This window comes from Diceros bicornis, chromosome 13, assembly GCF_020826845.1.
Source record: "Diceros bicornis minor isolate mBicDic1 chromosome 13, mDicBic1.mat.cur, whole genome shotgun sequence".
Lineage (NCBI taxonomy): Eukaryota > Metazoa > Chordata > Mammalia > Perissodactyla > Rhinocerotidae > Diceros > Diceros bicornis.
This window is the reverse complement of record NC_080752.1, coordinates 6895024-6920880: the sequence shown is the minus strand read 5'-3', so window position 1 is coordinate 6920880 and position 25857 is coordinate 6895024. Positions and strand designations below refer to the sequence as shown.

The 25857-nt window shown below is 57.5% G+C and overlaps 2 protein-coding genes and 1 pseudogene across 12 annotated transcripts in view; 2 read left to right on the top strand and 1 right to left on the bottom strand.

Annotated features, from left to right (window-relative positions):
* SLC6A9 (solute carrier family 6 member 9) overlaps nt 1–22202 on the top strand; it is a 32363-nt gene extending 10161 nt beyond the window's left edge. For 2 of the 7 annotated variants that reach the window (XM_058552189.1, XM_058552190.1), the window contains exons 3-14: nt 8180–8336; nt 8919–9050; nt 9387–9657; nt 16118–16250; nt 16466–16600; nt 16694–16797; nt 17145–17382; nt 17471–17605; nt 17714–17813; nt 17904–18004; nt 20744–20914; nt 21024–22202. In XM_058552189.1, the coding sequence (XP_058408172.1) occupies nt 8180–8336; nt 8919–9050; nt 9387–9657; nt 16118–16250; nt 16466–16600; nt 16694–16797; nt 17145–17382; nt 17471–17605; nt 17714–17813; nt 17904–18004; nt 20744–20914; nt 21024–21218 (1872 nt within the window). In that variant the 3' untranslated portion in view covers nt 21219–22202. Of the gene's footprint in view, nt 1–8179; nt 8337–8918; nt 9051–9386; nt 9658–16117; nt 16251–16465; nt 16601–16693; nt 16798–17144; nt 17383–17470; nt 17606–17713; nt 17814–17903; nt 18005–18713; nt 18917–20420; nt 20468–20743; nt 20915–21023 lie in introns of those variants that run through there. The other 5 variants (XM_058552186.1, XM_058552188.1, XM_058552184.1 and 2 more) reach the window with 5 other exon arrangements.
* Nucleotides 12768–12867, top strand: LOC131413262 (U6 spliceosomal RNA; annotated as a pseudogene).
* Nucleotides 22203–22235: 33 nt separating the features above from the next.
* Nucleotides 22236–25812, bottom strand: CCDC24 (coiled-coil domain containing 24). 5 transcript variants are annotated; one of them, XM_058552193.1, is made up of 8 exons: nt 25653–25812; nt 25251–25426; nt 24994–25110; nt 24204–24281; nt 23609–23663; nt 23062–23131; nt 22887–22965; nt 22236–22805 (listed from the first exon to the last, which is right to left on the bottom strand). In XM_058552193.1, the coding sequence occupies exons 1-8, from the start codon at nt 25776–25778 to the stop codon at nt 22568–22570; spliced, it is 939 nt and encodes a 312-aa protein (XP_058408176.1). In that variant the 5' UTR covers nt 25779–25812; the 3' UTR covers nt 22236–22567. The 5 variants fall into 5 exon arrangements, with proteins under 5 accessions (XP_058408176.1, XP_058408177.1, XP_058408174.1 ...); XM_058552194.1 differs by having other exon boundaries at nt 24204–24278; XM_058552191.1 differs by having other exon boundaries at nt 22887–23131.
* Between the last annotated feature and the right edge of the window lie 45 nt (nt 25813–25857).

Genomic DNA, 25857 nt, shown 5'->3' with positions numbered 1-25857 from the left:
AAGTCAGCAGAGCGTGTCTGGGGACCCGGCTGCATGAGGCTGGTCCAGTGAGCGGCCGAATCAGTGGAGTCGGAGGCCATTCTTAGGAGACTTGCTTGAGCCGAGGCCAGTCCCCATCTTCCCCCCAAAAATGGGGATAATAATGTACCTCACTCAAGGGGCTCTTGGGAGGAATAAATGAGTTAATGTATACACAGCGTTTAGGACAGTGTCTGGCTCACGGTAAAGCATGTGTATGTATTATCTATGATTATTGTTACTAACGCTCACTAGATTCAATAATGGATGGATATTATCCCCATTTTAGAGATGAAAAACTGAGACCAGACATGTTAAGTGACTTGCCTAAGGTTCTGTATGGTGAGAAACTGGCAGAGCTGGGGTTTGAACTCAGGCCTGTCTGACTCTAAAGCCTGTGCCCTTTTTTTAAAAAATGTCATCCTGTCATGTTCCCTTTGGGGTCACCACACTTACCAAAGCTGTCATTTACATCAGAATTCATGCATTCTTCTATTTGATGGATGTTTACTAAGATCCTACCATTTATCAGGCCCTCTCCTGGCCTATCAGTTTCCAAAGAGAGCCACGCCTTCCCAGGACCAGAATGCTCATGCCCACCTTCCTGGCCCCTGGTTTGTGGTGTCTCAGCATCAGCTGGAGGCTGACCAGTGAGTGTGGCCTCAGAGAATAGGGATTGGATGGGTCTTAGTGACATCCCACCCAGTCCTGGTGACACCTACTGGACTGTACTCAGCCCACGCAGCTCACACTCCCAGAGCAAACACCTCAGGTTCTAGGCAACGCAGTTTGAATCCCCAAGGGTCCTTATTCTGTGACCTCCCTTTGACTGGACTCTGTGGTGACCACCCTCTTGGCTAACGCCATCTTTCTTCAGACAGGTGACAGCACAGTCCACTAGGCCAGAGCTTTCTTGCACGATCAGTCACATTCTCCTATGAGGATACCCCATCACCTTTGCTGTTTGGGGGTCCCCATCAGGGGAGAGACAGCTCCAGGACCCATCATCCTCCAGCCGTACCACTCTAAGAAGTCTGAGATGGTTTGGTAGTGCCCTGTGGGCATACCCCCCCTTCTTCCTGCCCCTTCACCATCTCTAGTAGCCAATAGCGCCCAATTACCCTACCAGGAGCCCACCAAGAGCCAGGCCTATGGGGTCAGGAGCATCTGGGCCCCGACACCTAGCTCTGAGAGGGGAGGCGCCCTCTCACTCTCTCCCGCACTCGCTCTGCCTCACTCCATACTTGTGAGTGTGTGTGTGTTTTTTGTTCCAGTAACTTGCTGGGAACAAGGGAAAACACAACAAACCCCACGTCTCGCTCTAGCTCTGGAGCACCCGCGCTGGGCTGCATGGGGAAAGGCCGGAGGGGGAGGGCCAGGGGAGGGGTAGGCAGAGCTTCGGGAGGAGATGAGGTGAAAGTAATTGACGCTGCCCAGCCGGCAGTGGGAGAGGCAGGGGATGCGTCAGTGTCGCCTGGAGCTGGCAGAGGTGTGAATGAGCGGCAGCGACAAGCGCGCTCTGCTCTGCTCCGAGTGCTCACCCCGGGATGGCTGTGGCTCGTGGACCTGTGGCCCCCTCCTCCCCAGAACAGGTCAGTCACCGTCCAGAAAGCTGAGCCTCCTCCCTGGTGCCAGGCAGGCTGGGAGGCTGGGCTGGGGCTAGGGAGAGGGGCTGAATGGTCTGTGCCAGGGAGGGGTAGGCACAGCCAGTCAACGAGACAGACACCAGCAAAAGTGACCCAGAAAGTTGCAACCGTGCAAAGGAGTGCAGGAAGAGTTAGCTGTGTGGTGGGGGCATGGGGGAGGAGAGTGGGAGTGTGAGGGCTCCCCCAGCCCAAGGACCTGCTGAGAATCTGCCCTGTGTATCAAAGCTGCATTGTCCTAGCTCCCGGGGAGACGGGCCGGAGGTGCCCAGGAATTGTACTAATCAGTACAGCCCCATTGTCTGTGCCACTGCAGTTACTCCTATGGGGAGAGTGGGTGCAGGGGCTGGGGGATGTACTACATGGACTCAGTGGTGAGGACGGGGGAAGGGGATGGGATAGAGTCTCAGCTGGGAGAAGAGAGACCCCCACGGAATCTTCGCCAGTATCCAGGGCAAGTGCCCGGGTGGGGAGGCTGCCCATGTGCCCTCATCCCTGGAAGTTGCGGATGGGCAGGGAGGTCAGGCACAGTGGCACTGATGGCATCCAGGGTGAGGGGACCGGGAAAGCCACCCTCCTCCCCTGTAGGGCATCCTGACTTGACCTTCAGAAGGCAAGAGAAGGAATGTCCTCTGGGGAGACTTGGGTTAGGTTTGGGTGAAGCATTATGCAGGGCTGCCCTCAAACCTCAGGACTGCCAGGGTCAAAAACCAAAGCCACTTCCCAGAGTGCCAGCCTGCTGCCAGCCAACTGGGGTAGAGACTGCCCATGGCTGCCGCAGCATGGGGCAGAACTGCTGGGCTTCTCCAGAGCGGAAGTAGTGCCCACCCAGCGTTCCCCATCACTGCTCTGCAGCGCCTGGAGCAGAGCCTGGCATTCCCGGGGGTGCATCTTCTGTCTGCTGTCCACAATATTGGCGGCCACTCTGCTGATCAGGGCTCGGCGATGAAACAGCACAGGGCGTGTCCTTGCGTCTCTCACCTGCTGTGTGAGGGCCTGGACTCCTAACAGGTACCCAGAGATTGCTCTGAGGTTTTCCTTGAGGCAGGAAGCACGAATAGCCCGTGTGTACTGCTCAGGCTTGGGGTAGATTTTCGCATGGTCCTGCTCCTCCAGCCCTGGTCCCTGACTCTTTCCCATGTCCAGATAAAGGAGACCAGGTGAAGGACGAAGACTCTGTCATTGCAGGGCAGGTGCTAGCTAAGGGCCAGCCTGGCCCCTGGAGCGATGGGAGAGAACTTGGGGAAACAAGAACCGAGGGGTGCGAGGGGGTCGTGGGGTCTTCTGAGGCAGCCACAATTTGCTGTGATGGCTGTTCTGTCTGAATTCCCCACTGGGGCTCCGAGAAAGTTGCCAGTGATCTGGATTTGGCTCAAGGTCAGTCTGGGATGTGGGGTCTTGCCTGTTCTCCTCCATAAAGTTTGTCTTGGATGGGACTTCCTCCCATGAGCAAACTGTGGGGCTGCGGAGTCTCGAACAAGGAGCCTACTGGGTCCCAGTGGGGCCCGCCCACCAGGGAGCTCCAGGATTCCTCAATGTCCAGCGAGAGCAGGAGGAGGGAGCTCACAATTCACAAAAATATCCAGTGGACGCTCACCCAGAAGGGCGGGAGTCAGGAGGCAGAGCAGAGTCGTCGCCCAGGGTAGAAATCTGGGCTCCCTCTGAGGTCGTGCGTGAAGCAAGGAGAGGTCCCTTCTGTGGTAGTGGGGTTCCTTCTGGGAGTGGGCTTTGTAGCTTCTTTACACTTTGCTGTAGTTTGCAATTTTTTTGTGATGAGCTTATAAGGCTTTTATAATCAGAAAGAAAGCAATAATAACATTTTTAGAAAGTAGTCTAGAAAGCTAGTGGGAACTAATGGCAAATACAAAGGAGAGTCCGGAGTAGCAAAATGCAGGCAAGGAAGACCTATAGAATATTGTAGATCCATTGAGGCTGTCTAGTCTGTTCATCTGCTAGATCTGTTGAGGTTGTCTGTTCTATCAGTCTGTTAGTTCTGCTGAGGTGATCTAGTCTATCTCCTGATTTCACACGTGAGGATGCTGAGATGGCCAGAGCAAAAATGACTTGTCTGCTTGGGCGAGCAGACTCCAAAACGCCATGGTCCTAACCCCTAGCACTGTGTCCTGCCCTGCCAGGCCCAGGGCACAGTGGCAGATCCGGATTCTGCCCTCAGAGCTGAACAGCCTTAATTCCAGGAGCTCATCCAGAGCAGTGAGTAAGCTGAGCAGAGAGCTGTGTAAAGGACTTATTTATGTAAGTGACTGCTCAGTGTGGCTCAGCTAAGCAGGGACAGGGGTTGGGGGTGGTTAAACCCAAGGCAGGTCACAGGTCCTTGTGTGGGGGTGGACACTGCTGCCTCATGGCTGCTTCTACGGGGAAGAGGCATCTGAGGGTCTTACGTGTGTGTCTATGTATGGTGGGCGTCATGGAGGATGATCAGCCAGCTCACCCCACTCAGCAGTAGAAGGAGAGCCCCAAAATCTGCATTCTGCCCAGCCTATGGGAGCCTGGGCACAGGGCAGGGCAGTGCCCCTCCTGGAGACCACCCACCAGGCCCATGTGGTAAGGATGGGGGCTATCCAGGGAGTCTAGGGAGGAGGGACTGACCCAGAGGGGCACTAGGTCACTATGGTTTAATTTACCACTGAGGTGTGAGCAAGAGATGGAGAGAGAACAGTAAGGGGTAGACAGCGAGAGATGGGTGATGGGCAGGAGAAGCCTGGAGCCAGGCCAGTCGGCAGTTAGGCAGACGGGCCGCCAGTCAGGGTCAAACTGCGAGCACAATGGGCTTCTTTCGTGGGCACCTCAGAGCTAACGACCACTGCAGGGACAGTTAATATCAGTGACACAGCTGTCCACCCAGCAGATCAAGAAAATGAGAGGCTTAGAATAGGGAAGAACATGCAAAGAGAAAAAAAGCTGTGCAGCATTGAAAAATGCTCGTCAGCCCTGGGCCTCGCTGCCCAGGAAGGAAGTGGAGGGAGTCCCCAGAGGAGGGCTGGAGAAGAAAGGGGACTGAAGCCCCCAGTGCCCCCCACAGAGCATTTTGGCGATCCTTCCCTGCAGTGTGCCTGAGAAAGGTAGGCTTGCTCTGTCCTCTGCTGAGAGCTCTGTCCTCCTCTGTCCATTCCTGAACGTGGCTCGTGCTGGAATTGAAGTCAGAGGCCTAGCCGTGAGCGAGGCTCCCACGGCATCACCCCCATCCACAGCCTGGCAGTCGGGTCCCCCAGTGCTGAGATTCAGGGCCAGGGAGCAGAAGATGGGTGCCACTTCACCTGGAAGCTTCTCACACCACTTGCAGAGCGCCATTTCACTGACCTCCGGCTCCTTCTGCATGGCAGACCACTAGTGTTGTCGGTAACTTCCTGCTAGAGCTGGTCCTCAACTCCCAGTCCCAGGCCCCTGTCCTGGGGGCTCTGGCCTCCTGTTGCAGCCAACACAGCTGAACTGGTTCGCGCCAGGCTCGGTGGTGTGCTGCTCATTAACAGAGCAGCTCTTGAGGGCTCAAGTGGCTGCCCGGGGCACGTGGCTGGAGGCATCACCCCCCCACCCCATTCCCCTCCGTGCCAGGGAAGGAACAGACCTCAGAGTCTGGTTCCGCTGACTTGGTTAGGAGGCTGGGGCCAAGAGAGAGGCCTCAATCTTCAAGCCTTGGGGACCTCAGTCTCTGCAAAGGGCTTCGCCTTTGCCCTGCCCATGAGGCCATCCTGGACCCTCAGTTGTCCCTTTTACAGCTGTAATCGCTGCTCTGTGACCCCACCCACATACTCTGCAGCTGCCACAATCCCCCATTGTGCCCCTAAGTAAACAAGCCTTGGACAGAATAGAACTGTTATTGTAGGGTCAACATATAGGAGCCCTATTTGGCTGGGATTTGTTTGGGAAAGGATAAACCACTCCAAGCAGGCCTCACGCTCTCCAAAAATATGCCCTCCTGACCCTGCGGTATTGCTAGGCCTGTCCCGAAGAAGGCCGTAGGAGGTGGTGACAGGCTTATGCCAGATTCTGTAGTGGCCTGTCACCAAGGGCACACTTGGGCTGGGAGCCACCCTGTCCCAGAGCCAAGCTGGCCTTCAAGCCCCTTCACCAGGGAGGCCTTCCTGACCTCACCCTGCCCCACCGCCACCCCCTGTCCTCCTTCCGTACTCTTGTGACTTGAGAAATTCCCCTTTGTGGTCACTTTGAAGTTGCATATAAAAATTATATATTTGTGGGATCGGCCCGGTGGCATAGCAGTTAAGTGCACGTGCTCCACCGCGGCGGCCTGGGGTTCGGATCCCAGGTGTGCACCGACGCACCGCTTGTCAAGCCGTACTGTGGCAGCGTCCCATATAAAGTAGAGGAAGATGGGCATGGATGTTAGCCCAGGGCCAATCTTCCTCAGCAAAAAGAGGATGATTGGCAATAGATTAGCTCAGGACTAATCTTCCTCACCAAAAAAAAAGAAAGAAAGAAAAAAAATTATATATTTATTTCATTCATGTCTTCTAGCTCTGAGGGGGTAGGGGTGTCTGTTTTGTTCATGCTGAATTCCCAGTGCCTGCTGAGGGCCTGCCACACAGTAGGTGTTAGTAAATCTCCATGGTTGCATGAATGACGTACGCAGGCTCTTCCAGCCTGCCAAATTGCTCTGGGTGCTCCTTGAAGGGGACCCCACGGTGCCTGGTGCTGTGTCCCCAAACCTTCTGGGAAAGTGTGAGGGTCAGTGCGTCCCCTGGGGGTAGTTCTGGATTGGGTGTGCAGGAGGGTCGCTCCACCAGGGTGTCTGTGCTGTGGTGCCCACGACGTGCAAGCCCAGAGGGACCAAAATGTGTCCACCGTGGGAGCACGGGATGCACCGCGGGGCTTCCACGGGGCGCTGGGGCCTCCTGTGTCTGCATTCCCCAAATGGGCCTTTCCGGAAGGCGCGGTCCTGCTGAGACTGTTCCTGCCCCCTGTTTGTTGGTCAGTCTCAGGGTCCGAGCATTTCAAAGCACCAGGCCTCTTTGTTTATCGGCCAGCGTGACTCTTGTCCTTGACTGTGTCTCCTTCAAGCTGGGGGTCAGTCACTGCAGCGACGTTCCTCAGAGGCCATCCTGCTCCGCCTCTGATTCTGGGTGCTCTCCAGGGACTCCTCCCGTTTCGTTCAGGAGAGCAGCCCATCTCTGGGAGGCTGTCTCTGTCACTCGAGGACTCTGCCTGTGCTTCTCTGTTGGTGACTCTTGGGGTCCCTATGACTCGTAGTGAGACCTCTCTGACCCCTAAGGCTCTGGTTCAGGGTGGCTTGATCTCCTGCGCACCCGGGCAGGGGCTGGAAGTGCACATTCACACTTATAAAGGGACGAGCTGAGGCCGGCCCTGTGGCTTAGCGGTTGGGTGCGCGCACCCCGCTGCTGGCGGCCCGGGTTCGCATCCCGGGCGCGCACCGACGCACCGCTTCTCCGGCCATGCTGAGGCCAAGTCCCACATACAGCAACTTGAAGGATGTGCATCTATGACATACAACTATCCACTGGGGCTTTGGGGGAAAAAAATAAATAAATAAAAAATTTTAAAGGGACGAACTGAGCCAGTGCCAACTGTGGGGTTGGGGTCCAACGGGGCTGCCCTCGGTGGAGCCTCAGGCCACGTACTCAGCCCTGCAGCTCCCCCAGGCAGGCCCAGCATCCTTCCCCCAGTGCCCCCATCAGGCCCTGCTGACCAGCCCCGACCTCAGCAGCCCACCCCCTCAGCTCAGGGACCCTTTTCTGGAGTCCGTCCCTCTGTTTCCCCTGCCAGAGTCTGTCCTCCAGGTCTGGCGTGGTGCCTACAACTCTGGTCTCCTTCCCCAACTCATGGCCAGCACCACCCAGCCCAGGTCAGCTTCCCCAGCGCCCCTACCCCAGCCAAGGGCAATATAGATGGCTCCCTGGGCCCTCCCATCCTGAGTCTCAGAATGCGCTCCCCAGGTCTGGCCCAGCTCAGTTGCTCCCCCTTCCCCCACCCCACAGCTCTGCCCACCATGTGCCCCCAGGAAGAAGCCCCGGGTCCAGCATCCCCTCCCCCACAGCCGCCTGCGGTGGGCAGCGTGCTCAGCCTGGAGATGTGGTGGCAGCGGGGGAGGGGGGTTGTCTGGACACAGGCCCCTTTGTGCCCAGGCCGACTTGGCTGCTTGCTCTGAGGCTCAGCTGCTCCCAGATCCTCACCCAGAGGGCAGAGGGGAGGTCTTGGAGGGGCTGGGTTGGGGGCTTTTGGCTCTAGCTCCCTCTCAGTGTCCCACCTCTCAGATGTTGGCTGCAGCTCCTCAGGTGGGCTGGTGCCCCTGGCACGGGGGGCCGGGAAGCTGGTGAGGGAGGCCCCACTTGGCACCCTCTGGCTGCCACTCCTGCCTTCTCCCCTCCTCTGCCAGGCCTGCCTGCAGCTCCTGCCAGCCGAGGGGAAGCCCAGCGGGGAGGTGAGGGCTTGGAGGGTCCATGGTGTCCCCGCTGGAGGAGGCCCAGAGGGTTAAGCATGGGAACACAAATGCCTTGCTGATGGTGGCTTTTCTCCTGTCCCCACAGAATGGTGCTGTGCCCAGCGAGGCCACCAAGAGGGACCAGAACCTCAAACGGGGCAACTGGGGCAACCAGATCGAGTTTGTACTGACGAGCGTGGGCTATGCCGTGGGCCTGGGCAATGTCTGGCGCTTCCCATACCTCTGCTATCGCAACGGGGGAGGTACCCAGTGGGCACAGGGCAGGGACAACCCACTTGGATAGAGCATACCCACCAGGGCCCAGGCCACCCCCTCCCTGGCATAGACCCCACTCCAGACAGGCTGGCCTCTGGCTCTGGTCTCCTTCGCCCCCATCCCTGGCTTAGATATCTTTACGTAAGGGACAGACTACCCCCTGACCCTGGCAGTCTGCTGCTTGGGCCTGATCCTGCCAGCCTGCTCCCTTGAGGTGAAGAGATGTAGAGAAAAGCACCCCAATCTCCCAGTGTTCCCTGTCTTATGCCCCCCATGTTTTAACAGCCCCCCTGAATGGTTCAGAGACATTTGAGGATCCCAGTGACTTATTTGTGAAAAACATGGTGGCTCTGGGGCCTGGGTTCTGCTCAGAGCAGACTTCCTGGAAGGCTCTGTCAAGTTCAAAGTCGGGCTGTGGATAGCGTGCCTCAGACCCAGGATCTGCTCAATGCACAGCACACCCTCCTTGGGTCCTAGCCAACCGCAAAGGTTTTGCTGTTGGGTTCTGAACAGGAAGAGGGTGGGATCCCCCGAGCCTACCCTGAGCCAGCCATCTCCCTGCCTGCCAGGCGCCTTCATGTTCCCCTACTTCATCATGCTGATATTCTGCGGGATCCCTCTCTTCTTCATGGAGCTCTCCTTCGGCCAGTTTGCAAGTCAGGGCTGCCTGGGGGTCTGGAGGATCAGCCCCATGTTCAAAGGTGAGGCCTGGGTGGGGCACACACACACGCGGGCCTCGGGGGCCATGCCAACTCACCCATCTGTACAAACACTGCCAGCTCCTGTGGAGCCTGGTGCTGACCCCGCGCCCCACATCAGTGGCCAAGGCCGTGGACGCATGCTGGGATCCATGTTTACGTGGCCTCCACCCTCCTCTCCTACCACGTGGATACACAAAACCCCTTTGCCCCCTGCTTGCCGCTGCCAAGGCCTTGACCCGGCCCTTCTGTGGCCCTCCATGAAAGCCTGCCCCTTGGGCCCTTCGAAGTTAACCTTGCCTCCTTCAGCTAGATGTGTGAGCTGCTCCCCCCCCCCAGGCGTGGGCTACGGCATGATGGTGGTGTCTACATACATCGGCATCTACTACAACGTGGTCATCTGCATCGCCTTCTACTACTTCTTCTCATCCATGACGCACGTGCTGCCCTGGGCCCACTGCAACAACCCCTGGAACACGCCCGACTGCGCCAGCGTGCTGGATGCCTCCAACCTTACCAACGGCTCCCGGCCCGCCCCCCTGCCCAGCAACCTCTCCCACCTGCTCAACCACACCCTCCAGAGGACCAGCCCCAGCGAGGAGTACTGGAGGTGAGGCCCCCACTGGACCTGGGCTGGGAGGGACACCTATGCCAACCCCCAGCCCTCCCTCTCGCCATCAGGCAACCATATGCAGACTAGGTAGGGCTGGGCACCAAGCAGGGCAGGGATGCATGGAGAAGTCTAAGGAGTTCACACCTGGTCCAGGAGAAGAGGCTGACACTCCAGAGAGTGCTGGAAGGTGGGATGTTGAGTTGGGGCATCTTTACAAAGTAGCAGTGAGGGAGGGCTCCTGCAGTCAGGCAAGTCTGCAGAGGAGAGTCAGAGGAAAGGGGGATGGCTTCCTGGTGAAAAGAACAGCATGAGCAAAGGCTCTGGGTCTCAGATGAGCAGAGGCTGGTGCTGAGACTGAGGGAACCTGTTCTGATGAGAGTAACAGGTGTGTGGAGAACTCATGGGCCATGAGGTAGCCTAGGAGAGGACAACAGCCTTATTGGAGAACTTACAAGAATTAAGCTTAGACTTAATTCTGCAGAACAAAAGGAGGCTTGGAAGTTCTCTGAGCCCACGGCTGTCATCATCAAGCCGTGCTTGGGAGAGACAGCCTGGCACCACCGTGCTCTGTGGTGACAGAGACTGGAGTGTCAGGGCTGGCTGAAGGGAAGCTGCTGCTGGAGATTCTGGAACACCTGGTCGCAGCTAGATGGTGTGAGGGCACAGCAGGACATCCTGGAGGAAATTCCCCATGTCCTGTTGGGGAACCCATGGGAAGAGGGCTTTGGGGGCCGGTGGGTAGGCCTCGTTCATTCATTCCACAAACATTTACAGCATCTGTGCTGCCAGGCTCTGTGTGCCCATGGGGTATGAGTGGCCTGGAGCCCCTGCCCTGAGGAATTCACAGTCTGGTGGGGAGACAGTTAACTAATCACATTAGGGGCAGGTGCCTCGGTGCAGGGGTGGGGTGGCAGTTCTAAGGGGATGGGGGCAAGAGGAGATGGCCAAGAAGGCTTCCCAGAGGAGGGAGAGAGGGAGGAAGGGATGGGGAGAGATGTGAGCAGGTGAGCCGAGGCCAGGAGGTGGCAAACTGGAGCTGGGGTCAGGGACAGGTGGGAAACTGAGTATTAAGTCCAAAGAGACCAGAGGCATCATAAAGCGCAGGGCTTCCCAGGCCAGGCAAAGGGGTTGGGGCTTTCTCCATTATGTGATGGAGAGCCGTAGGTGAAATGGCCACGGCCCTGGGATACTTGAAGTCCGAGCAGGTCCACATCCTCTAAGCCAGGTTCCAGTGCTCAGACCCTGCAGGGCTTAGCTTCCGTGCTGGGCTATAGACATTCAAAGACGGCTAAGCTGTGGTCACTCCCCATGGGGGCTCATAGTGTAGACAACAGAGCTCCTGCTTCCCAATGAGGGGAGGGCAGTTCCCTCCGGGCAGACTCAGACACTAGACAGGTCATTTCTTGCGCACCTACTAGGTACCAGGCCCTGTACTCAGGGGGAGACAGAGCGGGGAGTCAAGACACACAGACACTGCCCTCATGGAGCTCACAGCTGATGGAAGAACTAAGCAAATAACTGCCCAGACGGGTATTCTACCACATTTGAGGTGTGGTGGGGACTGGGCTACTTGGTCTAGACTGGGGATGAACCTTCCTGGAAGCTCCTAGAAGCACAAAGCCCCGCCCACGCCACCCCCACTCAGACTCCCGGGAGATGCTCCAGAAGCACGCGCCCCCAAGGCTGTCTGCCAAGGATTCTCCAAGGTGGGGCCACCCAGGGCAAAGCTCTGGAGATTTTATCCAGGGCAACCCGAAGGGAATGGCCCTCAAAGAAAACTGGTCATGGGTGGGGGCCCACTGGGTGGCCAGTTGAACTCTACTGCTCAGGGGGGGCTGGCGCCAGGCCTGCCTAACCAGACGCTGTCCCAGGCAAGACTCCTTCCCCGCAGGATGGCTCCCTGCTGCCCTCTCCTGGAGAGCTTGGGAAAATGACCCTTGAGAGGGCTGCCCTGGCTGACTTCAGCAAGAAAGTGAGAGCAAGCACCCCCATTTCTTGGGCACCGACTACGTGCCAGGCATGTTATCTCGTCTAATATTATCCCTATTTTTCAGATTCAGAGACTGACATTCAGAGGTTAAGGACCTAGGCAGGAATGCTGTGTCAGGATGTGTGTGCTCCGCTGTGCCTGGTGCCTGGTGTGAATGAGGCCGATGACCTCTGCAGGTGTTCTCGGTCCACACTCCGCAGCGCCCCTTTGGAAAGCTGCATGATCTCATTTGAGCCCCACAGCAACCCTGTTAGGTAGCTTATGCAGGTATTATGAAATATTCCCATTTTACAAATGAGGAACGCAAGTCAAAAGAAAGTTTAAGTGACTCCTCTAAAGCAAGAGAACCTCAGGGGACACATTTCTGAGCCCAGGTCTGCCTCTTGCTCCTGCTTCTGGCCCACAGTCCTCCCCTCCCCACCACCCTTCACAATCTTGTGCAGTCCTCTGTGTGCTGGGCTGATTCCTGCTAGGAGGCCCTACGGTCACCCCCATGCCCTTCTCACCTCCACGGCCCCTGTGGTGCCCAGCACAGCACCCGACACCCAGTGGGACTCGGATCCCAGCAACCTCTCCCCGTGTCTTCACGGCAGCTCTGGAGTCACACAGAGCTCACTCAAGTCCTGGCTCGGCCACTTACCAGCTGTGTGGCCTTGGGAGGTCGTCAAAGCTCCCGGAGTCTCAGCTGTTCCTCCGATAAATGGAGGTGGTCACGCCCCCTGCCTTGTCATTGCGAAGATGGAGTGAGCCAGTGCAGCGGAGAGCGCTGAGGACAGTGACCGCGCTCAGCGAGCACGGTGACAGCCACTGCCGGAGACGCAGAGACAGATGAGTGCGTCCTGCTCTCAAGGCGTGTACCATCTGGGTGGGGAAATTAGAAAAATAATGCAGCATAATTCCAGAGATGTTATGCATCAAGAGCCAACTGGTAACTATGTTGGGTTCCAAAAGTTTTTAGGTTAATTGATCTCAAAAGCACATGGTCCAAAAAAACAACTAACTATAGTGCTATAAAAAGAAAGGTAGAATTCATTATTTGTTCCCAGGCTAGCCTTGTAAACTCTTTAATCTCTAGTATTGTAATGCTGTACTCTTGCAATAAAAAATAAAATAGCACTTACTCCAGCAGCATATATACTAAAATTGGAACGATACAGAGATTAGCTTGGCCCCTGCGTGAGGATGACACGCAAATTCTTGAAACGTTCCATATTTTTTGTGTGTGTGTGAGGAAGATCAGCCCTGAGCTAACATCTATTGCCAGTCCTCGTCCTTTTTTTCCCTTTTTCTCCCCAAAGCCCCAGTAGATAGGTGTATGTCATAGCTGCACATCCTTCTAGTTGCTGTACGTGGGACGCCCCCCCTCAGCATGGCCGGAAAGCGGTGCATTGGTGCGCGCCCAGGATCCCAACCCCGGGCCGCCAGTAGCGTAGCGCGCGCACTTAACCGCTAAGCCACGGGGCCGGCTCCCGTTCCATATTTTTAAAGGAGTAAAAGGGCACATGTTTACAGTGACGGATGGTAATTAGTCTTTGCGTGGTGAACATGATGTAGTCTACACAGAAATTGAAATATGATGTACACCTGAAATTTATATAACGTTATAAACCAATGTTACTGCAATAAAAAATTAAAAAAATAGTTAAAAAAATATATAAAACACTACCAGTGTAACATATATAATTAGACAAAGTTAAAAAAAATCTTTTGAATAAGAAATTGTTTCTTTACTTTGGATGCTGGTGCTTGATGTTGAAGTAAAGTGGCTCTGAGTTCAGCAGAAGGACCCTGTGGCTATTCTGGAGGGCAGGGCTTCCCCACACACATGTGCCAGGAATAGGCGCGCCCTGTCAGGCAGGGCCTGGGCAGCTGGAGCCCCCAGCCCAGTTGCCTTCAGCTGTGAGTAGCCTTGTCTGTTTACCCCAATGGGCCAAAAATATGTTTTTCTGTGTGCCATGAAGGGAAAAAAATTGGAAAGCGCTGCTGAAGGGAACCAGGAGCCTCTCCTTGGTGGTCTCCCAGCTCCTGAACTCCTCCCATGCGTTTGTCTTTGGCTCTCGCATGGACTCAGAGCCTGGAGTGGGTCTGGCCCAGGCCTGGCTCCCATGCCTGTTGAATGAACCGTGGCAGTGCAGTAGTTGGGCGGGAGAGGGGTGTGTTGGACAGCGCCCTCTGCAGGTCACTGTGTGAAGGGCGGCCTCAGGGGAAGATCTGAGGCTGGGAGGAGGTAGGCCCAGGTGCTTGCAAGTCTAACAGTGAGGCAGGCTGGCCAAGCATGGTCTAGGCCTGGCAACATTGTCCCGTGAAGGCCCAGAGTAACCTCCCTTCACAAGGTATTAAAAATATTGCCGAGAGGTTTAAGAACTGATTTTGGGGAAAAAAATGTGAAAATAGCTAAGAATGATAGAGGACAGCTTATGATCTATGCTGAGAAGTCCTATATATAAGAGGGGAAAGAAAGGAGCCTGTGTTTACCTAAATCTATCTACAAATTATCCTTGGTTGGTGTTAATTATGCCCATTTTTACAGATGAGGAAACTGAGGCTCAAGAGCTTGTCTCTTGCTCATCACTTCTAGCCTGGACAACAGCAAACCAGACTGGTCTCCCTCCAGGTTCTCCTCTTTTTACCTCCCAATCCATTGACCACAACGTTCATTCATTCATTCATTCAACAAATATTTGTTGAGCACTGCTCTGTGCCATGCACAGTGCCAGGCACTGGGGATACAGCAGTAGACAAAATGGATAAAAACCCCTGCCTTCCAGGCAGACAGATGACACACAGAATAAATAGGTAAGATTTACAGTGTGATAGAAGGAGACGTGCTGTGGAGGAAAATATAGCAGAGAAGAGGGTAAGGAATACTGGGCTGGGGCCAGGGCTGCAATTTTAAGCAGGGTAGCCAGAGAAGGCCCCTTTAGAAGAGTACGGACCTGAAGGAAATGAGGAGAGAGGGAGCCATGTTGACATGCCCAGCTGCATAATTTGTGGGGCCCAGTGCAAAATAAAAATATGGGGCCCCGTGTTCAAATGTATCAAGAATTTCAAGATGGCAACGGCACAGCATTAAACCAAACACAAAGCCCTTCTAAGTGTGGGGTCCTACGGGACTTCACAGGTCTCCCAGTCATGTGTACATATGGATATTTGGGGAAAGAACACTCCAGACAGGGAATAGCATGTGCAAAGGCACTGAGGCAGGGGCATGCCTTGTATGTTTAAGGAACAGCAAGAAGCCCAGTACAGGTGGAGCAGTGAGCAGTGGGGAGAGGAGGAGGAGAGGAGATCAGAAAGCTGGCAGGCAGAGGCAATGGGTCATGTAGTTGCTGTAAGGCCTTTGGCTTTTCCATGGCAAGAGATGGGAACCGCTGCAAGGTTTTGAGCCAAGGGGAGACCCTGAGAGTGCTCTTATAAAAACCATGCAGAAGCTTGCTATGGCCCTCAGGATAAAATTCACACGTCTCTGCCGTGACTGTGTGGTTTCTTATGATCTGGTCTCTTTCTGTCCCTCAGCCTTCACCTGCTCCTCCAGCCTTCCTGAGCCACCCACATGCCCAGGCTGGCCCTGCTTCACGAGCCCTGTGTTGCTGCTGCTCTTTCCCAGTCTGACACTTGCTTCCCTCCTCTTCCCCCACCTCCTCCTCATTCTTCGAACTTTAGCTCAAGCTCCATCTTTGGTGGGAAGCCTTCCAGCACGCCCCTCTCCAAAGGGTTGGGACACCCCTCCTGGCGGTGCCCACAGCACCTTGTACTCAGCTCTGCTCTAGTGCTTTCCCCCGGAGCAGTCCTGCTTGCTCTCCTCCACCCCCTTCCCTGAGGGCCGGGACAATGCCTGACCCAGGTCTGTGTGGCCGGCACCTAGCATGGGGCCTGGCACATAAATGACTGCAAGGGCACAGCTGGCATAGCATAGGGTGCAGATAAAGCTGTGCACACATCGGGGTGGAAGTGGAGTTTGAGCCCAGGCCTGCGTGCTCCAGAGCCTCCAAGCTTTTCTCAGCACTCTGCGGCCTCCCCCAGTTCCTCAGAGATGCAGGAGACTAGTCTGGGTGAAAAGCTCACAGAACGCTTCCTGGAGGAGGTGACAACTGATAGAATGTGTCCAGTCTGGAGGGGAGGGCATTCCGGAAGGGAGGAACGCACAAGCAAGGGCCTGAGCAGGGACAGGGAGACCGCCACACCCCAGGGCTGAGAAGGCTGGCCCAGGCTTGGAGTTTGGCCTCTGGGCACCCTTGAGGGTCCTGGGAGAGGCTGCAAGCAGTGGACTCCTGGTGTTGGGGGCAGCAGGCAGAGGGGACAGGGTCTGCTGGAGCTGCGTCTGGGGCCCCACAGTGGCGCCCGTCTCACAGAGTGGGCTGCTGGGACCTCCTGAGAAAGGAGGCTGGGCCCTGGGCCCTGGGCCTTGGGAATTTGTTGCTGGTCGGCCGGAGCTGACCCTCAGTGACAGGGCCTCTGCCTCTCCAGGCGCTATGTACTGAGGCTGTCAGACGACATCGGGAACTTCGGGGAGGTACGACTGCCCCTCCTCGGCTGCCTCTGTGTCTCGTGGGTGGTCGTCTTTCTCTGCCTCATCCGAGGGGTCAAGTCTTCGGGGAAAGTAAGTACCCCTCCCTTGGTGGGATCTGTGCCCACCCAGAAAGATCCTGCCTCCCTACCTGGGAAGTGTGTGTGTGTGTGTTGGGGATGGGAGGGTGATGAAGGGACAAGGGAGGGACAAGGGACCAGAGGGCCAGTGGTAGTTGGGGGCCAGGGAGGCAGCCCCCAGAGCAGGAAGAGCCCAGAGGAACACAGTGGAGCCTGCCTTGCACCCAGGTGGTGTACTTCACGGCCACGTTTCCCTATGTGGTGCTGACCATCCTGTTCGTCCGCGGCGTGAGCCTGGAGGGCGCCTTCACGGGCATCATGTACTACCTGACCCCGCAGTGGGACAAGATCCTGGAGGCCAAGGTGGGATGTGGTGGGTGACCTGGAAGGGACGGGGAGGGGCATAGAGGCTCCTGCCTCTGACCACAGCTCCTCCCGGCCCCCCTCCCTCCGCAGGTGTGGGGGGACGCCGCCTCCCAGATCTTCTACTCGCTGGGCTGCGCGTGGGGTGGCCTCATCACCATGGCTTCCTACAACAAGTTCCACAACAACTGCTACCGGTGAGACACCCCACGCCAGCCCGGGGGCTGCCCCTGTTCCCTGCCCTCTCTGCAGAGCCCCCAGAGCCAGTGCAGCCTCCTGGCCCACCAGGGCCCTCCCTTCCGCTCACTGCCTTGAGCTCATGGGAACCTGGGTGTGGAGAGAGTCACTGGAGAGCAGAGAGAGAAGAGAGGTGGGGACAGGGATGCCCCAGGGGTCTGTGAGGACTCAAGAGCCTCAAGCCCACTTGAAAAGGCCCAGAGCAGACCAGAAAAGAGGTTGGCGACACCTCTGTTCCTAGAACTCCCTGTCTCCAAGTCTTCTCTTGGCCCATGTCCTGAACTCTCCCTGTTTTCCTCCCTGCCAGGGACAGCATCATCATCAGCATCACTAACTGTGCCACCAGTGTCTATGCTGGCTTTGTCATCTTCTCCATCCTGGGCTTCATGGCCAATCACCTGGGTGTGGATGTGTCCCGCGTGGCAGACCATGGCCCTGGCCTGGCCTTTGTGGCTTACCCTGAGGCCCTCACGTTGCTGCCCATCTCCCCGCTCTGGTCCCTGCTTTTCTTCTTCATGCTCATCTTGCTGGGACTGGGCACTCAGGTATGAGGTGCAGGATGAGGCCAGGGGCTTGGGGAGGGAGGAGGCGGGGCAGAGGTCAGGCCCCCGCTCTGATGGCCATATTCCACAGTTCTGCCTCCTAGAGACGCTGGTCACGGCCATTGTGGATGAGGTGGGGAATGAGTGGATCCTGAAGAAAAAGACCTATGTGACCTTGGGCGTGGCTGTGGCTGGCTTCCTGCTGGGCATCCCCCTCACCAGCCAGGTAAGAACCGAGGGAAGGGCTGGGCCGGAGTTGTCAGGGTATTGGGTGGGTAGTGTGTGGGGCAGCCTAGCCCCAGCACCCCCGACTCAGCTACCCACTGGCCCGTAGGCAGGCATCTACTGGCTGCTGCTGATGGACAACTATGCAGCCAGCTTCTCCCTGGTCATCATCTCCTGCATCATGTGTGTGTCCATCATGTACATCTATGGTGAGTGCCCCGGCTTCTTTGGCCTCCCGTGCCCCAGCCCCTGGCCTTGCCCTGCTGTCCTGTGGGCTCGCTGACCCCTCTTCTGTCCAGGGCACCGGAACTACTTCCAGGACATCCACATGATGCTGGGCTTCCCGCCGCCCCTCTTCTTCCAGATCTGCTGGCGCTTCGTCTCTCCCGCTATCATCTTTGTAAGTTCCTCGGCGGGCCCCTCCCTCCCCCGCTGCCCCTTGGCATGTGTCCTTCTCTCGGGAACCCAGTGGAGGGGGAGCAGAAGCCCATCCATTTGGCCAGAGCTCCCAGTAAGGGTTCCACACCCACAGTTCTGGCTACGGGAGCCTGAGGGGATTGCATGGAGTCAGACAGGGGTGTGGAGACTCAGAACCACCCTGGTCTCGGGTCAGGAAGGGAGCACAGAGCCTTGTGTGTGACTGAAGACATTGCCCAGCCTCAGAAGGGGGAAGCAGGCTGGCAGCAGCTGAGAGTCGGCCCTCTCTCCCTCCCTGGCGTTCCTGCCTGGCAGCCCAGGGGGGCCTCAGGAACCATGACTGATATTGGTGTCAGCCTCACTGAGCTCCTGTCTGCAATCCCTCATAGCCGAGGCTCAGGGTGCTCTGGGTCCGTGGTGTGAATGCATCAGTGTTCCAGAAGCAGGTTGTACAACTCAGGTGTCGGCTCAGGATCAGGGGCTGCACTGTAAACCTTCCAGGCACTGGAGGGGGCTGGCTTGGGAGAGGGAGTCCTTGGTTTCCACCAATATTCAACATCTGGGAAACTCCCTTCAAGGAGCCGAATTGGTGGCGCGAACTCCCACCATGGCCAGACACCAGGCACCTTCTGCATGCTGTTCATATATTAACTCATGTAATGCAACTCTCCAATGCTATCCCCACTTTACAGATGAGGAAACTGAGGAACAGAGATGTTAAGTAATTGCCTCAAGACTACAAGCGAGTAAGAGGCAGAGCCACCATTCGAAGCAGATAGTCCAATCTGGAGCCTGCATGCTGGGCCACTGCTACACTAGAAACAGCTACAGGAAGGAGGATTGGTCCCTAGGCTAAAAACCATCTGATTTTGCTCCTTTATGTTCAGGGTGGGACGGGAGGGCACAAGGGGTTTGCTAGTGTAACGGTCACCCCACAGAGAAGAGGCAGGGCCAGCTCTGAGTGACAGAGGGATCAGTCCAGTGGCAAGGGCAGTGTTCAGAGTCATGCCCAGCTCCTCTGTGCCACAGGAAGCTCAGCACTGGATTTCCCCTTTGGCTCATGTTTCTGAAAAAAAGGCCCTTGAGGGCTAAGGCCTCTACCAAACAGGGTGTGAGATCTGCCCCGAGCCTGGCACAGGCACCAGCTCTGGCCACCAGCCCAGCTTTGAAACAGGAGGAGCGGAAGTCTCTCGTAAGTGGTGGGAGGCCGGGGAGGGCAGGCACCATCCCAGGCGCCGTGCCCTCTGGGGGTTGTGGCTGAGGCCCAGGCTCATCCTCACAGCCCTGAGGAGGCTGCCACCCTGGGGAGCGACCTGGGGCTCTGGCCCAGACAGGGCAGGAGGCAGGAAGGAGATAGGCACCAGAAGGTTCCGTAGAGGCAGCCTCAGCCTGGGTCCGATGTCTCCACGAGACTGAGGCAAAGTGGGCAGTGTCCTTTGCACTCAGAAAGCCAGGCTGGAGTTACCTTAAGGTGAGGCTTCAGGATTTGTGGACACAAGTTTCTGGGCTGTCACGTTTTCTTTGGGGGCTTTACTTCTTTATATTTCTGAAAAGCTCTTTTTGACAAACTCCCTCCTTCTGTTAGCTCAAATAAGGGATTTGTCTACGCTGAGATCAGGATCTAGTGCCATTCAGGAAACTTGTTATGAGCTTGTCCCAGGAGGGGCCCCGATGGATGTGGGTCTTGCCCTCCAGAACTTGATCACCGGCAGAGCTGGAGGAGCCAGAGCTCCAGGACGTAGGTGGGGGCTCAGGAGGTAGACGCTGAGCCCCCTTGGCAAGTGGCACACACCCGCAGGCCCATGACCACCAGCCCATCTTTCTGCTTCCTTTAGTTGTTTTGCTGCTGTGGCCCCAGGCTTTATTTCCCATCTCACTCATCTCTTTCCAGAGTGCCCCAGCTCCCAAGAGCATCTGCCGCCTGACACTTACCATTTGTGGCCTCTGGAGCCTCCCCAGGCTATCTGTCACTGTCTCCACAGCCACAGACAGGCAGGGCTTCGCCCTCCCCTCTCCCCCATGGCTCCCACCTCCCTGCACAAGCCAGTTCAAATCAGCGAATGATTAGAGGTCCAGGCACAGTGCTGTGCACTGGAGACCCAGCACTGATGCAGTCCCAGGAGCTCCCAGGTCTCTGGAGACATTAAACAATGCTTAGCAGATGGAAAATGTCATTGAGAGCCCTTTCAGCAGGAGACAGGAAATCTGGAGAGGCTTCTTGAAGGAGGTTGCATTTACATAGGGTTTGACAGAGGAAGATGCAGAGGAGGATTCTCCAGAATAAATGAAGAAGGTGGAAAAGCTGGGTGCATCCGAGACATTGAGACAAGGGTAACGTGGCCAGAAAGATAAGCTGTCTCGGGGAGAGGTGGTGAAAGGATTTGGCCTTGCTTCAACAGGCAAAAGGGAGCCATTGCGTGTCTTTGAGCAGAACTGACTTCCAAAGGTGACAGCAGCTTAGTTCTTCCCTGGCTGGTCCAGGATGATGGCGAGGACAGATCTCTCCCCTTCCATGGTGCCTACCTGCCCACCATGCCCTGGACCCCTGGTTCCATCTGCTTCTTCCACAACCCACACATTGACAGGGCCCCTGCCTCCCCAAAATGCCTCTTTCTAGTTTGGGAAACCAGAGAGAAAGGGAGGGGGTGCTGACCGGAGGCCTGAGGCCTGGGTGGGGAAGGCCAGCCTCACGCCCTCTCCCCTCACCCCCGCCCCTTTGCAGTTCATTCTCATCTTCACGGTGATCCAGTACCGGCCGATCACCTACAACCACTACCAGTATCCAGGCTGGGCAGTGGCCATCGGCTTCCTCATGGCTCTGTCCTCCGTCATTTGCATCCCACTCTACGCCCTGTCCCAGCTCTGCCGCACAGATGGGGACACCCTCCTCCAGGTGAGGGGTGGGGGCGGGGGCAGCCCGTGAAACGGACAGGGCTGGATGGATGGGGCTTAAGGGCTCCCTTCTGACACACCCTGCCCCCCCACGCCTACCTCTCCTGCAGCGTTTGAAAAATGCCACAAAGCCAAGCAGAGACTGGGGCCCCGCCCTCCTGGAGCACCGGACTGGGCGCTATGCCCCCACCATACCGCCCTCTCCTGAAGACGGGCTTGAGGTCCAGCCGCTGCACCCAGACAAGGCCCAGATCCCCACGGTGGGCAGTAATGGCTCCAGCCGTCTGCAGGACTCCCGGATATGAGCACAGCTGCCGGGGGAGGGCCCTGCCCCTGCCCCGTGCTCCCACCACAGAGACTGGGGAGGCAGTGGACCAGCATCTCTGTCTCCCCCCGCCACGCCCTGGCCAGGGCAGCTGCTGTCACCTTGGCTACCACTGCTAGCCAGTCATTTGTGCTCGTGTCCCCAGTGTTTACAGGTCCTTTGGATGCCAAGATGGCAGCTGGGGGGTGTGGGTGATGGGAGGGTTGCCGGGGGTGCCCAAAGCACATTGGAAGGGTCTCGGGCCAGGTCCCCAGAGGCCTGTGGGGCCTTACGCAGCCTCTGATGCCCCCATACTCTGCCCTGAGCTGAGGTTCTGGGTGGGCCCCCTAACTGTCCCCCTCCTTGGGCCCCCAGCCTCCTGATCAGTGTTCCTGCCCTCAGAGCAGACCCCAGCCTCTGCCCAGGCAAATTTGGATCTTCCTACCTGGGGACAGAGTGAGGGGCTAGGGGACTGTGCAGTGTTACTTGTAAGGCGGTGCCACCCAGCCCTGTTTGTCTGTGTGATTATTTTTGTAAAAATTGTATTATCTGTGGTTGACACTCCCTTGCTCCTAGCCTTAGGCCCAATCTGTCTTCCAGGCCTGCCTGCACCTCCCTCGGCCCCTCTGGGGTCTCTGCACCTCATTCCAGCCCGGCTGTCAGGCCCAGCCAGCAGAGGCCGCTGACCCAGCAGCCTGCCCGAAGCACTAGTTTCTGGGGGCAGGGGTGGGGTGCTGTTCAGCAGGAGGTTTGAGCCCAGAGCCCTGGGCAAGGGGACCCTACACAATACCCCCCCGCTCTCCCTCCACCAGGGCTGCCCTCGTTCATGTGCCAAATGGCCCCAGCCCCCATGCCTCACCCCCCGGAGCCACAGCTCCTTCCCTCAAGCCCTGGAGTGTCCAACTGTCCGTCCTCTGTGCCCTCTGTGCAGTGACAGCCCCCGAAGAGCCGCCTCTAATCCTCTGTAGCAATAACGGTGCACCGCCCACCCCTGCCCATCCATGCACCACTAGGATTTTAATGAAATTTCTATTCCTGTCTCTGCGCTGCTGCTGTGCTTTGTCTGGGTCCTCCGGGGCCAGAGTCAGAGCTGGGATGACACCTCTGCCTGCAGGCCTTTGTGGAGGCCTGGGAGGAGAAAGGCCAAAGGCTGTGATGGTCGGGACCAGATACGAGGGACCTGGTAATGGGGCGGGGTAAGGGCCAGACAGACAGATGGACAGCCTTAGGGTCTTGGCGGAGGCCCATCCAAGACAGGATCTGAAGCGGCGGGGCCACAGCAGCTGAGAGGTGGCAGCAGCAGACAGCGCGAGTTCCAGCAGAAGCCGAAGCCTACTTCATGACCAGTCCTCAGGCTGGGGCCTGGGGCACTGCACTGGACACTGGAGTAGAAGCTGGCCTTCCCCTGAGGCTGCACCGAAGCTTCCGTCCCCAGCGGCAGCTGGCGGCCAGGCCCCGCGGGCAAGCGCAGCGCTCCAGAGGAGGAGCAGGCAGGCAGCACTGGAGAGGCCGGCCCCAAACTCCGGCGGCCCCACGGAGGCAAGGCAAGGGTCTGAGGCCCTGACTGGAGGACCTCAGGGGCTGCTGCCTGAGCAGGAAGGAAGAGCTGTGAGGGGTGTGGCCTGACCCTTAGCCCACCCTGTCCAGCTGTCCACCTGCCCTGGTTTACCTGTGGCTGGGGGAGACACAGCAGGGCCTCAGAGGTGCCTGCAGCTCCTGTTGCATGGCTGCCTTCTGCTCCTTTAGCTCTGAAGGGAGGTATATCCAAGACATAGCACCCAGCTCTTCCAGGGTGGGCACAAGTGTGGGCGGGCAGCAGGAGGCTGGGTGCTCTGGGGCCTCACCTGCCAGCGTGGGCTCTAGGGTTGCCTCGGAGGGCTGGGGTGCTCCCATATACTCCTCTTCCAGGCAGTGCTGCAAGGAGAGCTGGCTCAGGGCCCCAGCCTCACGGCAGGAGTGGGGTGGGGCAGGGCAGAATGCAGAGGCCAAGATCCCCAGGGCAGGGCCCAGGAACTAACCCGTGCAGCTCCTCATCCCAAGCACCTAGGGCAGCCCCAGGGGGCACACCAGCCACCCTGAAAGCTGAGCTTGGCAACGTGGTGGCTGACCTGGACTCAGACTTAGGGAGGGGAAGGAGGCAAAAGACCAGGGGCAAATCCAGCAGGTTAATCTAAAAGTGCTACCCTTGGACTTAAGGGCTCGACCAGCATCTTGGGCTTCTGGATTCACATGCACAAGAAGCGTACACATATGAGAGATGGACACAGGACTCACAAACCTTACATGCACATGCGCACACAGACACACATGGACACAGGTCTCATACACCAGGCGAGAGGCGGGTGTGTCTACACCCAGCAAAAAGGCTGGGGGGGCAGGGCTGCAGCTCACCTGCAGGATGGGGAGCTCCCTCTCCAAGGTGCGACACTCCTCCTCCAGGAGGCCCCTGGGACACGTGGGAGTGTGGCAGCCAGACCAGTGCCACGGGATCGGGGCTCAGCTGAGCCTTCCACCCAGCCCCAACCTCCAGCCTCCCCAAAAGCCCCCTCCAGGCCCTCCTTTCTCAGCCCACCTTGGCCTCTGCTGCTCCAGATTTCCTTCCTCACAGCACACACACCCCTGGCAGACACCACTCTCTCTTCTGCACCACTACACTGGGCCTGCGACTCCTCCTGCCTCCATTCTCTCCCATATCACAGCCCTTCCTCTGCTTCTGGTTCTGAAAACTCTTCTGTGGTTCCCCCACCTCAGGATAAAAATCCTCGGGTCATGGCCCCCGCTGGCATCCGTACCTGGCGACTTCCCGGTAGCAACCTTGCCAACCCCACAGCAACCTGCGCTTTCCGCCTCTCAGCCTTACTCTCACGGTCTCCCCACCAGCTGTGCTGCCTCCCTTGTCCTCTCTCACCGTCCCAGAACTTCAAGACCCACCCGCAGCCCCTTCCTCCCCGTCTCCACCCCCACTCCACACACTCAGGGCCCTCACCGCAGGTGTCCGGCCGCCTGATCAATGTTGGACGCGTCCAGTTGGTCCCTGATGATGCTGAGGTCCCTGGGACTGCTGCTAGCAGATGAAGCCAACGTCACTCTCCCCATGTTGCCTCACCCCAGGCCTTCAGGACCCAAATACCACTTCTCCTAGACAATTCTATGTCTTTTCTCACAAAGGGAACACAATACAGTGCAAAGAGGAGGAGTGCTGGAGGCTGGGCTTGCAAAGGGCTCTGCCACCCTTTGCTCCGTGTGATCTTAGGCAAACCGATTATCCTTTCTGAGCTTTAGTTTCCTCATCTGCAAAACGGGGACATCACCCCATCATAGCATTGTGTGACAATTAGAAATAAGCTGCTGTCATTCATTATGAACACTCTCCTGCTCACGTTATCTCCTTCAGTCCCCAGCCCTCACTCCTATTCTCCAAGCCTGAGCAACAACTGACCACTGGACACGGCCTCCTTTCCTCCCATCCATGTTTGCATATAGTGCTCCCTCTTCTTGCAAAGCTCTTCTCCCTTTCATCTGCCTGGAAATCTGTTCCTCATACGCCAAGACCAGATCCAACCAGTCACTTTCTTCAGGAAGCCTTGCCTGCCCCCAGGCTTGGCAGGTGTCTCCTGGACTTCTGTAGCCCTCATGTGCTGATCCCTACCACAAGTGGCTGTAGAAGTGTCTAGCTCCAGACTAGAGCTCCTCCATGGAGCCAAGGGGGACCCAGCAGCTGGTTGTGGTCTTCTGCCAAGCAGGGACAGATCCCTCCTCTCCCACCACCGCTGTACCTGGGTTCACCAGCTCTCATCTGGAACATCTCCTGTTCTGGTAAATCACACCTGGGCTCCTCCAAGGCAAAGCGCAGGACCCTGGGGCTATACTGGACCCAAGCCTGAGTCTGGTCCCTGCAGAAGGAGCACACGAAAGAATCTCAGAGGCCCTTCCAGGGAACCACAGTAAAGGCGACGCTGGCCCCTTGTCAGGTGCGAGGCTAGCCCATCTGAGCTCTGGGGATGGGGCCCAGCCCCAGGTCTGAGGCTCCTACCTGCCCTCGAAGCTGGCTTTCTGGCGGAGGCCCTGGAGCAGCTGCCGCAGCTCCTGACGCACAAGGTCTCTTAGCAGGGGCGGCGGTGCCAGCAGGGAGGAGGGGTCAGGGGTGCGGCAGGAGCCAGGGGCTTGGGAGGATCGAGCCTCTCGGAGCAGTGACCGTAGCATCATCACCTGCAAGGAGAGCTGGGACACCTTGAGACTGGGGAGGGAAGTGACGGGAGTGCGGGGTCCAGGGGAGCGAGGGGCAGGGAGGAGTCAAACGGAAGAGTGCTGTGTGGACAGTGAGATCCAACAAGATCTCGCAAGTTACCAGGCAGGGACAGGGGCCCGGAGAAGGTGGGGAAATCACCCGAGTCGTGGGACAGGCGTGGGTGTGGCCCACTTTCCCACTCCTCACCTCCGTCCGCAGCTCCAGGCTCAGGTCCACTGTGGTCTCCCCCAGAATCCTCTTCACTTCGGGCCGCTCCGGGAGCGGAACGTGTTCCTCCACCAGCTCCCACAGCGACGGGGAGTTCCGGGGCATGGCCTGCCCGCGCCGCCGCCCCGACGCGCGGCCCGAGGCTCGGACCAGCCGGACGGCAAGCAGAGCGCGGGGTGACAGG